This window comes from Salpingoeca rosetta (genome assembly GCF_000188695.1).
Source record: "Salpingoeca rosetta unplaced genomic scaffold supercont1.6, whole genome shotgun sequence".
Taxonomy (NCBI): domain Eukaryota; class Choanoflagellata; order Craspedida; family Salpingoecidae; genus Salpingoeca; species Salpingoeca rosetta.
The window spans coordinates 1,409,774-1,426,658 of NW_004754928.1; the positions used below are offsets into that span (position 1 = coordinate 1,409,774).

General features: G+C 55.1%; 6 protein-coding genes across 6 annotated transcripts in view; 4 read left to right on the top strand and 2 right to left on the bottom strand.

Annotated features, from left to right (window-relative positions):
* Positions 1–409: 409 nt before the first annotated feature.
* Positions 410–1,288, bottom strand: PTSG_02894 (uncharacterized protein; the record flags this gene model as incomplete). Its single annotated transcript, XM_004996349.1, has 1 exon — positions 410–1,288. One exon carries the CDS (start codon positions 1,286–1,288, stop codon positions 410–412), a length of 879 nt encoding a protein of 292 aa, XP_004996406.1.
* Positions 1,289–1,725: 437 nt separating this feature from the next.
* On the top strand, positions 1,726–2,973 carry PTSG_02895 (uncharacterized protein; the record flags this gene model as incomplete). Its single annotated transcript, XM_004996350.1, has 2 exons — positions 1,726–2,316; positions 2,341–2,973. 2 exons carry the CDS (start codon positions 1,726–1,728, stop codon positions 2,971–2,973), a joined length of 1,224 nt encoding a protein of 407 aa, XP_004996407.1.
* Positions 2,974–3,890: 917 nt separating this feature from the next.
* On the top strand, positions 3,891–4,838 carry PTSG_02896 (uncharacterized protein; the record flags this gene model as incomplete). Its single annotated transcript, XM_004996351.1, has 2 exons — positions 3,891–4,088; positions 4,245–4,838. The coding sequence occupies 2 exons, from the start codon at positions 3,891–3,893 to the stop codon at positions 4,836–4,838; spliced, it is 792 nt and encodes a 263-aa protein (XP_004996408.1).
* Positions 4,839–6,920: 2,082 nt separating this feature from the next.
* On the top strand, positions 6,921–11,982 carry PTSG_02897 (TKL protein kinase; the record flags this gene model as incomplete). Its single annotated transcript, XM_004996352.1, has 11 exons — positions 6,921–7,285; positions 7,466–7,555; positions 8,037–8,120; positions 8,291–8,374; positions 8,581–8,658; positions 8,769–8,815; positions 9,111–9,173; positions 9,276–9,338; positions 9,591–10,481; positions 10,581–10,696; positions 11,012–11,982. The coding sequence occupies 11 exons, from the start codon at positions 6,921–6,923 to the stop codon at positions 11,885–11,887; spliced, it is 2,757 nt and encodes a 918-aa protein (XP_004996409.1). The 3' UTR covers positions 11,888–11,982.
* A 556-nt stretch (positions 11,983–12,538) lies between these two features.
* Positions 12,539–13,836, top strand: PTSG_02898 (uncharacterized protein; the record flags this gene model as incomplete). The annotated part of the gene is made up of 2 exons (XM_004996353.1): positions 12,539–12,630; positions 12,669–13,836. 2 exons carry the CDS (start codon positions 12,539–12,541, stop codon positions 13,834–13,836), a joined length of 1,260 nt encoding a protein of 419 aa, XP_004996410.1.
* A 414-nt stretch (positions 13,837–14,250) lies between these two features.
* PTSG_02899 (uncharacterized protein) overlaps positions 14,251–16,885 on the bottom strand; it is a gene marked incomplete at its 5' end in the record, with an annotated part of 5,485 nt that continues 2,850 nt past the window's right edge. The window contains one exon of the mRNA XM_004996354.1: positions 14,251–16,879. Within this exon, the coding sequence (XP_004996411.1) occupies positions 14,460–16,879 (2,420 nt within the window). The 3' untranslated portion in view covers positions 14,251–14,459. The remainder of the gene's footprint in view (positions 16,880–16,885) is intronic.

Genomic DNA, 16,885 nt, shown 5'->3' on the forward strand with positions numbered 1-16,885 from the left:
TCTTTCAAATGGTGGCTGCAGCGTGCAGTGGCAGGGTGTGCTGTATGCGCTGGAGAAGGAGATGCAGCACAGCGCGTGCAGAACGACGTTGCCGATCATCGTAGAATGACATGTGACATGACTTGAAGTTGATGGGTTGTGTTGGGTTGTCTTTGCGTTGGTGTTGGTTTATTGCTTGCACTTGGCGTCGTTCCAAACCCCGCAATACATGCATGCCGAAGACACATTCACTCATGCATACACAAGAAATAGCAAGCAAGTGCACATGCACACACACACACACGTGCTTTCGCTGTCAGCATTCGCACAAGTCATGTTGCAGTACATTGAAGTGTGTATTGTACTTCACCAGGCCCACTCACTGCCAAAGCAAGCCTGACAAGTGCCCACAACCACTCTGTCACTCTATCTACTGGTTGCAGTGTTCGCCCGTGCATGTTGAGGGGCAGTTTGCGAGCTCAACCCCTGCATCCACACACATGCATCCAGATATGGTGACACCAGTGCAATTCACAGAGGTGATGCTGGTTTGGAAGAGAAGAACGTCGCCGTCCACATTGGTGATCTGGCCAAACTGAAAAGAAGAGAGGGCGGGGTTGCGGGCAATGTACATATTCCCGCCCACGCTGACGATGTTGCCAAAGTCGACCGACGTGAGGACGTTGTATCGGAGGCTGAGGAAGCCGCCCACCATCGTCAGTGCGCCAAAGTCGATATCGACTGGCCCGTTGCTGTCGGCATGGATATAGCCACCCACGCGGGTGATGCGTTTGAAATCCAACAGAGTCAGGTCGTTGTTGTGCAACGACATGTCTCCACCGACGCTTGAGAGCAGGCCAAAGTCGATGAAAGTGAGGTCGTTCCTGGACAAGTTCACGTCGCCATCGATGGCTTGCATGACCCCAAACGAGAATGATGTGAGGCCTTGTCCTTCCACGTCGATGTTTCCAGCTTGATCAATGGACACAGCCACGCCAGGGTTTGCTGCCTGCAGCAAGGTACTGGCCATGACATTCTTCTCGCTTGCCACAGCAGCCAGCACAAGCTGCAACGTGTCTGCGAGTCGAGCGGTTTCCTGCAGCTGACTTTGCATTTGCTCCACATCGACCCCATTCACCAGCACACGAGGTTGGTGCTTGACATTATTGTTGCTGTTGCTGGCTGTGGTGGTGCTGATGTGCAGGGTGCCCCACTCGTCCTCCTCAATCACCGCTGCATGTGCGAACAGCGTATTGTTGCTGCTGCTGCTGTTGTGGTTGTTGTGGTTGGGGATGGTGGTGTACAGCATGCACAGCAGCGCAAGGAGGGCATTGAGTGTGCTGAGTGTGAGGCAAGCGAAAGAGGAAGGACATCGCCTCATGACTGTAGGACTGTGAGAGGAGGGGGAGACAGAGGGAGACAGATAGGTGACCTCGTTCTCTCTGCGAGGACCGGGGTCATGGGAAGATGAAGGGGGGAGATGGTAGGAATGAGGGATGGTGTGGGTGTGCTGTGCGGACCAAGCACAAACGAACGAACAAGCACAAACACAGCACAGCCAAACGCCTTCTTCTCTGCTTCACTTCTTCGTGCTGTCTGTGCAGAAGGATGATGTACGATTTCCATCACTTCTCCACACCCACACTCAGCACAACCAGCAAAGAAGCAGGCATCCAGCAAGCCAGCCAGCAAGCAAGGCAACAAGCAAGCAAGCCTGCCATCACCAGCCCGCGGTTCACAGTCATAATGATGATGATGGCTGCCCGCTTCCAACCCCTCCTGCTGTTGCTGGTGCTGGTCGTCGTTGCACGCGTGTGCGGGGAGGTGGTATTGGAGGAGGATAAGGAAGGTGCACTGCACATCAACACAAGCGATCCAGAGAAGGAACCCGTGTTTGTCAATGGCGCGGACATCGGGAAGATGTTCGAGGTGGTGCAGCAGCAGGCCAGCATGTTGGAGGAGCAGATGGGTGTCAACGATGAGCTGCAGCAGCGCGACGAACAGCAGCAGGAAGCCCTCTGTCGCCGGTTTCCGCCGTCAACAGACACGACCACCCTGGCGAACGTCGGCACAGGAGGCGCCGACTGGCTTGGTGGCGTGCTGGCAAACAACGGCCTCATCTACGGCATCCCACACCGCTCTGCTTCTGTGCTCATCATCGACCCGACGACCAATGTTGCCGACACAACGACCATCCCTGGCTTGGCCCCAGACGCGCGCAAATGGGGCGGTGGCGTGCTGGCACAAGATGGCCTCATATACGCCTTCCCATACGATGCCGAGTCTGTTCTGATCATCGACCCCATGAGCAACAGCGTGGACAATACTACTTTTAGCGTGCTCCCTTCTGGCACTGGTCAGTGGATCAGCGGCGTGGTGGCTGCTGACAACGGCTTGATCTATGGCATCCCGTGGCGTTCCTCATCTGTGTTGATCTTGGACCCATTCATGAAGACAACGGACACCACAACTATGGCTGGGTTTGCAAGTGGGTGCTGCCAGTGGTATGGCGGGGCGCAGGCGGCCAACGGCCTCATCTACTCCGTTCCACGCGACCCCCAATCCGTGCTCATCATCGACCCAGCCACCAACACGGCCGACACCACCTCCATCGTGGGGCTCGCAGGCGACGACAAGTGGCAGGGTGCCGTGCGTGCGAGAAATGGCCTCATCTACGGCATCCCTTTCAAGAGTACATCGGTGCTTGTCATTGATCCAGCCACCAACACCACAGACACGACCTCCATCGCCGGCCTTTCATCTGAGCACGGCAAGTGGCGTGGAGGGTTGCTGGCGCCAAATGGAAACATCATTGGCATTCCCGCCATGGAGTCAAGCGTGCTCATCGTGGACCCACGCACCAACACAACCAACTTGTTGGAATCATTTGCTGTGGACGCTGCTGTGGACGCTGGCACCAACAAGTGGTATGATGGTGTGCTTGCCAACAACAACGGCCTCATCTATGGCCTGCCAAGTGGTTCGATGTTGTGATGTGACTGGTCTGTGTGTGTGTAAGAGTGTTTGACTGGGACTTAGAGTAGGGTCTTGCTGTATACTGTGCGGGAGACGTAGTCGCAGGTAGTGCGGTTCATGTCTTCCTCCCCTTAGATCTGCTCTTCCTGCACAATGAGTCAATCGCACCACAGCACTCCGCTCGTGTGGTAGCGTGCTCAAATTAGTTGCACGTGCATGTCTGTGGGTGACAGAGCATGTCCTACAGACCCACCCTTTTTCGATTCCCTTTCAATGCTTGCTGCCACACGCCAACCTCTGGCCTCTCCACCGTGACGCTGTGACGTGTGCCGAAGAGAAATCACATCATCCACCAGCAAAGCAAGCAAACATCTATCACACACTCGTTCTGTCAATCTATGCTTGGTCGTTGGTTCAAGTAAACAAGTCAAATGTCATGAAGACTTGACTGACTCAACCGTTCTTATATCTTGCTTGCTTGCTTGCAAGCACACAAATGCAAACAGAATTGTTTTGCACTTTGGAAGAGTGGTGCCACGCCCTCCCACAGTGTCTCGCCAAACCATTTCTTTTGTCATTCAACGAACCCTTCCCCACCCCACCCCTCTCTCCCTCGCCCGCCACTTCACGCCAGCCAGAAACAACGAAGAACAACAGCAATGTGTGCTCTCCAACTTGCTTCGCCACGACCTTGGGTGGACTTGTATGCAGAGGTGCACAAACGCCCTACACCACAAGGAGGCGGCAGCAACATCTTGGACAATCTGCTTCTGAGGCATGGGCTGTATGAAGTGGGTGAGTCGAAAGATGTGGGTTCACTGTTTGGTGTGGCTGGCCCAGCCCTGGACAGCTGGATTGAGCGGAACCACAACAGAATCGTCGACGTTGGCGACATCAGGGCTTTGAGGGTGTTCAAGGGCACCAGCAATCCATGCATGGAAGCCGTGCGTCTGTTGGCGGTAGCGGCGGAACTGCAGAAGACCATCCACGTGTACTCGTACTTGGCCGACGTGCCGTTCATTGTCCGACCACCACCTGGATACCCTCCATCATCAGAAGTGACAAAGATCATCCACCGCACAGACGGGCACTTTGCCAAAGCCAAATCAGCCTGGCGGCGTGAAAAGATCCTGGTGCGAGCAACCTCAACGGTAGTGCCGTTTCGCTCTTGTGCCTCTTGTAGCCTTGCACGTCATCTCGGTGACCAGCGCGCCAGTTTGTTTGCTTGGCCATCTCACACCTTATTCCTTCATTCGCCCACGTGCTTGCGTGTTCTTGTTCTCCTTCAGGCCACACTCAAGAACTTTTTCCTTCGAGCTGGGAAGGGCAAAGTCATCATCAAAGGTGTTCTTGGAGCCCTTGGATTGACCCTTTTCATTGTCCTGACAGCATTGCTGCTCACATATGGCAGTCCCGGCACCTGTTCAGACATCAGACTCGAAAATACCAACGACACGATGGAGTACAGTGAGGCATACAAGAACTACGCGCACTGCCTTGCCACACGAAGCCGATCGCTGTCCGCCTTGAGCACAAACTTTGGAATTCTGGGAGTGGTTATGGCCATCATGTTATCCCTCATCCAACATCGAAGGGGCCACAGTCTCATCAGATCGGGATGGCTGCTGGCGTGCTGGGTTATCCTGTGTTGTGTTGTCATTACATTCACGGTCGCATGGAGCGTCGTGCTGAGAGTTGCGTTCCCGGAGTGCCCAGACGTACATCTATACCCCAGCAAGATGGACGCTGACTACATCGAGGATCTGGTGACTTGTCGAGAGGCTCGCACGGAGTTCTTTGCGACATTGGCCGATGGCATCACAGCAACAATCGCAATCTTTGCGGTGAGCGTGGCCTTGGACAATGGTGGTGCCGAGGACTGATGGAATACCTCTCGTGTCAACAACACAATCAACTCAGAGAGGCCGTTCGGGTCGATGCCTGTGATGTGTAGTTATGTACCATTGACTGTTTCATGCTCCCATCTCGTAGTGTGGTGTGGTTGTGGAGTTGGCGGTGCGGTCGAAGGTTGTTGAGCTGAACTGTTGTACTCGTCTGTGTCATCGACTGCATGCTTGATTCAGCAGGAGCTCACGACCCGTTCAAAATACCACAATAAACAACATGAACTCAGCTGACTCTTCCTTTGGTCACCATCAAACACTCAACAAAGACGGGTGAGTGAACACATCGACAGATCGCCGTGCCATCGAGCATGCGCTAAACAACACCCCAACAACAAACGATACGACACGCTATTCTTCTCTGCGAACCGCCAGCACACAGTCATTTGGTGCACCCCATCACGAACAGCCGAGCACGTAAATCTCATCCGCCCCCAGCTCCCTGTCTGCAAGCGCTGCGTACGCTGGGAGCGATACTGGTGGTACAGCAGTGCTCGCCGGTGGCGGTGGTGGTGGTGATGGTGGTGCGAATGATGACGACGACGATGACGACGATGAGGATGGTGATGATGCCACCAAGAAAAGCGAATACAAAAGGGCTGCCCCTGAACGTCTGTGGCCCTATCGCTGCAGCCGTATCGGACATGGGTGACGGTGGCGCCGTGTTAGGAAAGGAAGGTGGACAAGCCCTACTGCTGCCGCTGCTTCTGCTGCCATCACAGCTGTTGTTGCTGTCGTTGCCGTTGCTGCAGATGAGGTCGAGATTTTGGCGTCTGCACTGCAATCCCGCTGCAGCGGTGGCAATGTGCTTGTGATGATTGGTGTCATTGACAATGTCGGCATCATGGCATGCGTCAGGGACGGTGGTGCGGCTGGTCCGTGTACAGGCGCAGGCAATGCTGGTGGGAATGGGCCTGATGCCGCTCCCATATACTGGTTGCAGGAGTGGTTGCCGCGTTGTTCATTGTGGTGGCGCTATCGCGTGTGGTGTGGATGGATGCAACCCTCTCTGCCATGTCCTCTGCTTCGTGCACGAGTTCTTTCGCCTCCTCGACCACTTCAGCCACGCTCCCCTCCCCAGCCTGCTCTCCTGCGGTCGCCCACGCTGTATGACTGCGGGTGGTGGCAGCAATGTCCCATGTGTGCGTTTGTGTGCAAGTGCATGAGCGTGCGCATGCGTGTGATCGAGGAGGAATAAAAGTGATGAACAGGGACGTGACTGCAGCCGGCTTACATTGTGTGTGCATGGAGGTTGAGGCGTTGAGCAGGTGCTTGCATGAGAGTCGGGGAGGGGGCGTAGTTGTTGTGGCCGACGCTTCCTGATAGCAGCAAGGGGGTGGAAAAGGTGGTAGGATTGGATTCGAAGGCAGTGGTGGGTGGAAGCAGTCAGTAGAGTGAGTAGAGTGTATTGCATACACACTGTCTTTCTACACACACATTGCTGTTACCTTGCGCTGCCTGCTCCTTCTTCATGTGCAAACTCTCAAAGCAACAGCAGCACGCTGAACACGTTCAGCACGTGTGTCATCTTCTTGCACCGCCATGTGTGCGACACAGCGATCACGGTTCCATTGCCCACTGCATCGTGGAGTGGCTGCCACTGCTTGTGCAACAGATCAATAACACACGCGCAGCAGCTGTCCCTCTTCTATTGTTGTACCACAACAGCGAGCTGCTTGCTGGCTGGCTGGCTGGCGTGTACGCGAGGAAGGCCTTCCTTGTGATCGCATCCCCAGACCACCACAGTGTGCTTGCTTGTTTTCTTTCCTTTTTGCTTTCTGTCCTTTGCTTCTTGCTTGTTGGCGAAAAGTGGCGCTCGCATTGACAAAACGCACCACGCTGTTTGCTTCCTTCTTTTGCTTGCCATGTTGACAGAGAAGGAAAATCCTTGCATTTCTGGCAACACCTGCCACTCGATTTGGAAGCACTTTCCCTCCCTGCAGCAAGCAAGACAATATTTTTTATTGTGCCCTCACACACAAGCAAGACGATTGGTGGGTGTAATTGTCACTTTTCGTTCAGGCACCTTCAGCAGAAACAAACCACAACACAACAACAGCGATGGACGAAGTGGATGTGCGGACAGCAGTTGGGGCGGCTTTGACGGCCGTGGTGGGGGTGTCTCTTCTGTGGCTGATGTTTCTGTTGGGGCGCAGAAAGTCGCGTGAGCAGTTCCAGCACATCACCACCAACCACCCATCATCACTTCTTCTTGACAGTGTTGTGGCACTCACACAGACACAGGGCAGTCATGATACTGTGGATGAGGACGCGAGTGATGGTGAAGCAGTGCGGTGGAGGTGGTGGCAGCGGCAGGACAACCAGCTGGACGTGATGGAGCAGTTGATGCAAGAGGCAGGCTTGCAACATCACATCAAGGAACTCCTTCGATCTATCGCATGCGATGAACCTGCGAGAGATATAGAGTGTGTTGCAATGTGACTTGCCGGGTTTGCATCATCACCGTTGTGCACATGCAAGCAGTCCTGCATGACATCTCCTGCAAGCGGTCCAATCATGTAATCAATGTTGTAGCTCGTCTCTGGCCTCTTCCGCACCTTGCACGTTTGAGAACTGACTGGTTGCACCAAACGCCTATTTTGCAGGCTGATCGGAACGACATTGGGAACCAAAGGCGCACAAAGCTTGGCAATTGCATTCGACAGGAGAAACAACAAAAACATCGAGGTTCTGAGGTGAGCACGCCCACAGGCGTAAGTCTGTGATGTTGTGAGTGTTGCGATTCCAAGATATGACGCTTGCGATGTGTTTCCTGGACCATCTCCAGTGTGCAGTGTGTGGTTCGTGCCTGTAGTATTCATGTGCGCACACGCTTGCACGTCCGGACACACGGACATGGGCACACACACACACACACACACGCACACACACACGCACACACACACGCACGCACACACACGCACACCCACCCACCCACACACACGCACACACACACGCACACCCACCCACCCACACACACGCACACACGCACACACACACGCGCGCGCGCACACACACACACACACAAACACACACACACGCGCGCGCACACACACACACACACACACGCACACACACGCACACACACGCACACACACACACACACACACACACACACACACACACACACACACACACACACACACACACGGACACATGCGTTCCTGTCGTGTTCAGGTTGTACGATAACCTGATTGGATCTGAGGACTGCGTCCTGTTGGCTGACGCCTTGCAAGGATACACTGATCTACGAGAGCTGCAGTCAGTCAATTGAGTGCAGTGCATACGTCGCAGTCATCCCGAGTGTGATCATTGAGGGAACGAGGCATGCGACACGGTGATGGGCTTTCTTGTTGGGATTCTTTCCCTACCACCGGCCATTCTCCTTCTCACGCCTTCGTGTATATTGCCATTGGTGTCACTCTTTGCAGCATTGGGAACAACCCGATTGGACCTCAAGGCTGTCAAGCGTTGGCGACGGCTCTGCGTGGCCACTCAGAACTGCAGGAGCTTCTGTGGGTTTCACCCTGTGTGTCAGAATCATGCGTGGGTTATGCTTGTGATCTGACCTCCCTGCTTCTCTGGCGCCTTGCGTGTTGTTGTGGTGCATCACAAATTCCATCACAATCACCATGCTGACAGCTCGCATCTCATCATAGCCACATCTCGGCCGCCTCGCCTGCTTTTGTCTTGAATCCACGCGCATGTTCTCTCGACTTAGGCTGATCAACGTTGGCGTTCCTGCTGCCCACGCAGTTGGTGCAGGGTGGCCAGAAGCACGGGACGTGCAGTGGTACATGTGCGTTCACAGCTGCGGCGCTTCTTCATGCTCTGTCGTGTGTTGTACCTGCATTCCTCGCCCTTATGTGGATGAACTCAATTTTCTTTGGTCTGGGCTGGCACTTCTAGGTCGGAGGAACGAGAATTGACACGCGGCGTTGAACGGGAAGAGCAAGGTAAACCCTCACAAGTTGGTGTTGGTGTTTGTTTTGTTGAGCGGCCTTGTACACTGCTCTCATGAGCTCGTGACACGGTAAATACGTGAACGTCACTGTGTCCCCCTTGTGTGGGAAAGGAACTGGTCAGGCCTTGTCATGGTCTTCACATGCTGACGAGGACGCACATCCGATCGCTGCCTACACTTTCTGTTTCAGCTCTGCCTGGGGTGACTTGTTTTAATCGCCTCGGAAACTGTGTGCCACTCAGCAAACCTGCTTCTTCACCGCTCTTGTTTCATGTGCGCTGCTTCAGGCGACCAGCTCGCAGGACATGCAGGTGCTATGAGCACGAAGGAAGAAACAATCAGGCGGCTCCGTGAGTGCCGATACATGCTGCGAATTGCCTGTGCCCTCTGAGTGACCTCGAGTGACTCTGTGGCACCACTCACACGCCTGTGTTTCGTCTGCATTGCTTCAGGTGACCAGCTCGCAGAGCATGTAGATGCTATGAGAACGAAGGAAGAAACAATCACACAGCTCAGTGAGTGCCGATGCATGCTGCGAATTGCCTGTGCCCTCTGAGTGATCTCGCGTGACTCTGTGGCACCACTCACACGCCTGTGTTTCATGTGTGCTGCTTGGTTTGGAAGAACACCAAGTGTGGGAGAGCACGTAATAGCTTGCGCGAGCAACAGGCACTTTGTTTTGTCTCCTCTGCCAACATATTTGCCTGCCTGTGTTGTCCTTGTTCATAATTCTCTCACGCCTGGCTGTGTTTCCCTTCTTTTCGTAGAGTCCCTCTTCAATCTCGACCTGAATCCAGCCCGCTTCGAGGAGAAGAAACGCGCAAAAGACCACGAAGGCAAGCCCATCAAGGGCGCATTTGGCAAGCTATATCGCAGCACGTTTGCTGGGCACGACGTGGCGCTGAAGGAAGTTGACGATGTTGAAGAACGACCACGACTGCAGCACCTGCTGGAAGCAATGAGCGACACAGCAACTTCAACATCAACAGCGGCACAGTCGCGTGTACCTGACAAGCGTGTGCTGAGAGAGGTGGCCGTCCTTGCCTCACTTCGCCATCCAAACATCGTGTCTTTTCTCGGGCTGTGTCATGACAGCGATCGCAGCACGCTTGCCTTCGTGCTGAGCTGGGCAGAGAACGGGTCCCTGTACGACTACATCCACGTGCACAAGAAACACATCAGCAACGTCGAGAAGCTGCGCATCTTGAGCGAGGTGGCGGCTGCGATGGAGTTCCTGCACGCCCACGACGTCGTGCACCGCGACCTCAAGTCGCCCAACGTGCTGCTGGACGCATCGCTCTCCGCCAAGGTGGCGGATTTCGGCCTGAGCGCGTTCGTGCCAGAGAATGCGTCTGTGGTGTCGAAGGTGGTCGGCACACCGCTGTGGGCATCACCGGAGCAGTTGTTGGAGCAGCCATTGCGAGCTGACACGGACGTGTTCTCATTTGGCTGCATTATGTGGGAGGTGTGGTTTAACACCAAACCTTGGCACCACGGGGAGTACAGCGGGGAATGCATATCCGGACGAACGCTTGGCGACAAGTACAAGGCTCAGGAGTACCTGCCGCTTGATGTTGAGGAGGGGCGGAAAATGGAAGGCGCATTTAAGGCGCTGCTCCGTGGGTGCTTCCAGTCGAGCGGCAATCGTGTTGGGTTCTGTCAGTTGCACACGGCCCTGAAGGCGCAACACGACGCTGGCGACCGGCTTTCTTAAATTGGCGAGAAGAAACAGCAGGAGCTGCTTCACGGACCACCAGATGCGGTGTGGAAGTTTCCACAGCAGCTGCTGGCCGCGGTGCAAGCGACGGAGCTGTCGACGCGCCAATCCGTCCACATTGCACCACTTCAACCTGACGAGGACGCCGTCATTGAGGTTTGTGTTTGTGTGTGTGTGGGGGGGGGGTTGTCATGTGTCCTTCGTGTTCTTTGTGTTCTTTGTGTTCTTTGTATGCTTTGTGTGCTCGGTGTGCGTGCGTGCGCGTGCACGTGTCTTGCTTCTTCACAGTGCACTCAATGACCCCACCTCAGCTTGGTGCTGGCATCTTGCTCTTCGCCCTTCTCACTTTGGAATCCAACACACACACACACACACACACACACACACACACACACACACACACACACACACACACACACACACACACACACACACACACACACACGCACGCACGCACTTCCCACCCTGCAGCTCCTCCGCGCCGCTGGTGGCCGCACTGCTGCTGAGCCAAATCCGCTTTGCCCTTTCGGCCGCATGTTGTGTCGCGTCGCCATCACGTGGTGCGAGCAGAAGCTCGTCGCCTTCAACGGCGCCCTGCACCGCAACAACACCCGCTATCGTGGCCACCTCACCAGCGCCGGCCACCCGTTTGCGCCCAAATACGCCCACGACACGTTGACGGGCCAGGCAACAGATGCCGAGGAGCGGGCGGTGCTGGAGCGCGTCACCCGTTCTGGCCGTCCTGGCGTTTACAACGTGCTTGACACGTCGCGCCTGTACAACATGCTTGACGCGAACTGCGTGGACAAAGATCCGCCCATTCGCCTCCAGCGCGTGTTCCATGGTGTGAGATCCCTTGAGGCCGTTGTTGGCATCCTGGGCGGTGACTTTGCACAACTGCAGACCCAAGGTGCGAAGTTTGGTGCGGGCTGTTACTTCACGCCAGACCTTGACTACGCCCTCGCTTACACTTCGCGCTGCCGGCCCAGCCACTCTTCTCCACCTGAACTGCACTGCCTCAAGCTTGAGCCAGGCAAAGCCTACCGCGTTGTTCTGGCGTGCGATGTCATGTACGGCAACCCGTACCCCGTGACGCACAAGAGCCTTCACCTCACCCGACGACATGACCCGGAACGGAAATGGCGGTCATTCCGTGATCAGCCCCTCATCTCCAGACACGACGCTCACGTGGCAGTCATCGATTTCACCAGTGGCGACATTCGACATTCACAGCCGTTCCACCCACACACGCAGTGGGACCAGGGCGGCAATGTGCCGGCTGCGGAGATCGTAGTGACAGACCCTTCGTGCGTCCTTGTTCGAGCCGTCCTTGTGTTTGAGGCGTGAGTGTTTCGAGTCCGCGAATGTGTGCTTGAAGTCTTTGGGCGTGTGTATTGCTTCTGTGTGTGTGTGCGTGTGTGTGTATTGCTTCTGTGTGTGTGTGTGTGTCCGTGCTGTGATTTGTAGGTCATTGCTGTGCGTGCTTTGCATCCTGTCCGCCACTGAAGTTCGTTCATTTCCATCAGTCCTCGTCTGTTCTGCTTGTTTGTTTGTGTGGACACCATTCCCATCTCCACTGTCCCCGCATACGCTGTTTTTTCGGTGCCACCGCAATCTCTGTTCCATCCCGCCCCTCCCTTCACTTTGCTTCGTGATTCTTCTTCCGTCTTTGAGAATCCACTTCATCTCCATCGCATTTCGTTGACGCACGCGTTTCTTCCTCTTGTTCCCGTGTTTAGTTGTTTGTCGTCTCCATAGAATGTGTGGTGTTTGTTGTGTGGCGTGTTCTGTTTTACCTTGCTTGCCTGGTTTGATTAAACAATGAGTGAGAAGCGATGTCTCATCCCACCACCACGCCAGAACCACACAAAGTCCTGGTTCAGGATCATCGGACGGAACATGCGTGAGGTTGTCGTTGCGCACTGTTGCCTTGGCTTGAAAAGTCGTGCAAATCTTTCGCTTCACACACAAACACAAACAACAACCCACTGCAACAAAATGGCGGCGGCTGTCCTCCCACAGCTCCCACAGCTCCCACAGCTCCTCCTCCATGATGCTGCCGTTTTGTCGGCTGTGTTCTTCCTGGTTGTGTGCGCGTGCCTATCGCCACACCACCAACACCAAACAGGGCCAAGCTGGCGCAAGATGATAACGGTGCTGTGCACGTCAACTCGAGTGACCCAGCAACCCAGCCCGTGTTCCTTAATGGCGTCAACGTCGTTTCGGAGATGCAAACGCTGCGTGGAACCGTGGTGGCACAGCAGAGCATCTTGCAGGCGTACCAGTCAACGGTTCAAGCACAGCAGAGCATGATTGCCGCACAGAACAGCACGCTTCAATCCCAGCAGAGCATGATCGCCGCTCTTCGAGGCAGGGTGTGTGAGGCGACTGCCAGCACGTTTGGGCAACTCGGCTCCTCTTCATACAAGTGGCGTGGCGGCGTTTTGGCCAACAACGGCCTGATCTATGCGGCCCCGCACAACTCACCTTCCGTCCTCATCATCGACCCCAGGACCAACACGGTCGACACGTCCTCCATCTCCGGCTTTGGCACAGCCACATACAAGTGGGCGGGTGCCGTTTTGGCGCATGCAGGTCCCATCTACATGTTCCCGTCGAACAGCGCAAGCATGCTCATTATCAACCCCGACACCAATACGGCTGACACCACAAGCATCCACTCGCTTGGCACCAGTGCGCGCAAGTGGTACAGCGGTGTGGTGGCTGACAACGGACTCATCTTCGGCGTCCCTTATTTTGCCGCGTCTGTGCTCATCATTGATCCTGAGACCAACACAGCAGACACCACAACATTGGGCGGGCTGTCTTCGGATGCATTCAAGTGGTATGGCGGCGTTCAGGCGCCCAACGGTCTCATCTACTGCGTTCCCGTGACAGCTTCCTCTGTCCTCATCATCAATCCAGAGTCGCTGACGATGGATGTCACCACAATTCAAGGACTTGGCACAGGTGGCTACAAGTGGCATGGCGGTGTGCTTGCGCAAAATGGGCTCATCTACACCATCCCATACAGTTCCACGGCCACGCTCGTCATCAACCCGAACACCAACATCGCCGAGGAGCTGCCTGTCGCCCAGGTCTGCGGGTTCAGGAAAGCTGGCGGCGTGCTCGCACCCAACGGCGACATTGTCGGCATCCCCCTCGGCGCCCCATCGGCTCTCATCATCGATCCCACACGAACACAACAGACACAGCGACCAACGTGCACTATTGCCCCTCCCATCGGTGGCCGTCCTACGCTGCTAGCCCTGATGCCCTCACTCCTCTTGTTATAATTATATAATTTATCTCTGTATTTTTTCTTCTGTGTTTCTTTACGTGTCTTTTTTGATGTGTTTATTTATTGTAACCCTTTCCTTCTTTAGGGTCGAGAGGGTACCATTCAGGGGTACCAAAGGTGGGGGGGAGCGGGGGGTGGGGACCCAAACCAAATGCGGAGGTAGCTAGTCACCCGGAAAAGGTGACAGGTCCAGGGGTGGACGTTTTTTTCCACCTACACATATGCACACACACACACACACACACACACACACACACACACACACACACACACACACACACATATATATACGGAGCTTGCAGAGTAGTACAACAATACAATCAGACCACATGGCGGTCCAACGATGGCAAGGGAAGGCGAAGAGCACGTACACCATGTGCCCACATGAACAATCACGAAACATCAAGGGAGCAAATGACGCGATACAAAGGGAAATGACATCACAGACAGAACAGCAGCCAGACAACGTGCGTGGAGAGGACTGACGAAGACCAAACAGAAGAGGTGTGGGAATACCCAACTAGGGTGACAAAGGCGAAGAGACAGGAAAAGCAGCGTAACTGCTGTTCACAAACACACACACACACACTCACATACACACACACACACAAATCAACTTCAAAGTGGCAGCCGTGAAAGATCGTGCACGAGTATGGCCTCGTCGTCGGACTGAGAAACGAAATACAATCCATCGCATGTCATGCGTACAGTCAGCGGGAACCCACCAAGATGAAGTTCGCCGTTGTGACCAAACGACTGCAGGAAAACCTCCAGTGAGTCTGCGTGCAGCAGCTGAAACCCGCCATAGCTTGGTACAACAATGTACTTCTTGCTGGGGTGTAGCGCAATCCAGTCCGCGCCGACCTCCATCCATGTCGGGCCCACTGAAGTGGTACGAACCAACGCTCCCGCCAGGGTCCAGCATCCCAACTGGCTGAAGGTAGTGTCGTAAGAGGCAAGTAGCCTTTGTTGTGGTAACCACAACAGCTCGAAGCCATGTAGCTCGCCTCCCATTCGCCTGATTGGGGACGCTCCGTTGTTCAGCTTCCATAGTTGAATGCCAGTGTCTGTTGCAGATGTTGCCAGCACGATAACACCTTGATCATCAGTGCACATCGCCACGCTGTACACGGGACCATTGTGGCCCGTAAACACCTGAACAACTGTCGCCCCAACAATGATGCCTTCATTGTCTGCGTTCAGTTGCCAGAGCCTTGCCGTTTGGTCCTCCGAGCCAGTGACGAATTGGCGCACACGTGGGTACTGAGGGTGCCACACGCAACAGGTGATTGTGTCTGTGTGCTGCTGCTTGTTGTCTTCCTCGGGTTCGGGGCCATGCACTTGCTTGCAGTCAGGTAATGCCAGCACGTGGAGGTCACATCCGTCAATCACCACGCATGCATCGCTCGACGGTGAGAAGAACACTTTGCAGGGACCGGTGGACCTGCGACGAGTAATAACGTCCCGATGCACTCGTCCAGCGACCGTGTCGACAGCCATAAAGACTGCTGTCGAGTGAAGAACGACGACACGCCCATCATGACTACCGCTCATCTCGTCAATGGTGAAGAGGCTGCCCTTGGGCAGGTCAATAGTCTTGACCAAAGTCATCGTTGTTGCATCGTGAAACTCAAGCGTACGCTTGTCACGCGACGCAATGAATACCATGGCCTTCTGCCGCTGCTGTCGTTGGAGTTGCTCCGGGTCAGCCATGATCGCAATCACTGGCGGCGGCGGTGGGCGCTGTTGGTGTAAGTGCTCGTGGACAGTCTTGCTTTGCTTGATCTGCTTCCAATCAAACACAGAGACCAAGGTATCCAGGCCAGGCCCTCCGACAGCCAAGAACGTCTCATCTGGAGAAAGCGCAACAAGGCCTGTGGGCGCAGGTCCAACGGAGCGCAGCCCCGTCATCGTGTCCACGTCATACACCTCTGTGTACCTCCCAGAATCGCTCGCCAACACCACAATGGTTCCATCAGCACTCAAACTCATTGTGTTGCTGCGCGTGCTGTTCACCTTTCCCACACTCGTTCCATCGGCTCTCAGCTTGTACAGACTCGAGCCGCAACCTGCGACAACATCGAGACCCCCAGGCAACAAGCATAACGCTGTCACGCCCAAGCCCCACGTGCGTTCCATGTCATAGCGTGCAACCTGCACCAGTGCTGCCCGGTCCTCTACTGCGGTGGATTGCCTCCACTGCTGAGCCGGAGCTGGCACTCCTTGCAGCTCAAACCAGATGACGCTGCCGCTCTTCGTGCCTGAGACCAGCGTGTTGTCGCGGATCTGCCCACAATTTAGCGCCTCCTGTACCGTACACTTCCACATGCACTGGCTGAAGTCCGCGCTGAACAGCATGACATGCGTTGAAACTTGGATATCGTCACCAGGACTGCCATCAGCACCACCACCATCCGCTGCGGACGTTGCAGCGCCCTTTGAGGTCGCCACTGCGCTGCCAATCACCATCACCAATGCGTCATCGTCAGTCATCCGCAGCACCCGGCACTTCTCCGACTCAGGGTCAAACACATTCATAGAACCCGTGAGCTCATGCGTGTCCAGGTTCCACACATACACCATGCCATCCTCGCAGGCAACTGCCACCAGGCCGTTTGGTAGATGAACGATGCGAGTTGCCTTTGCGTTGTCATTGGGCCTGCGCAACCTCACCACACGCTTACCGGTGCGTGCTTCCCACACGTACACATCTCCAAGCCCGTGACACCCGCACACCCAACGGCTGTCTCGAGTGAAGATAATATCTTCAAAGCCCGTTAAGCTCGCCCCAGCCGAGCACACACAAACCAGTGGGTTGAGCTCCTGGGGTTTGTTGTATTGTTGCACTCGTGGTAGGCGGCAACCTGGCGTGGACAACAGAGTTTCTGCCGCCTTGAACACCGCTGTCTGGTCTGGATACAGCGAGGCGCGTGCGATGACTGCACCAGGTGTACGCTCGAAGATGTTGGCGTTGCGAGCCACAAACCGCGTCCAGATGTTGAAACTGTGTTTCTTGAGCAGGCTCTCCAGTGCGCCACCTTGAC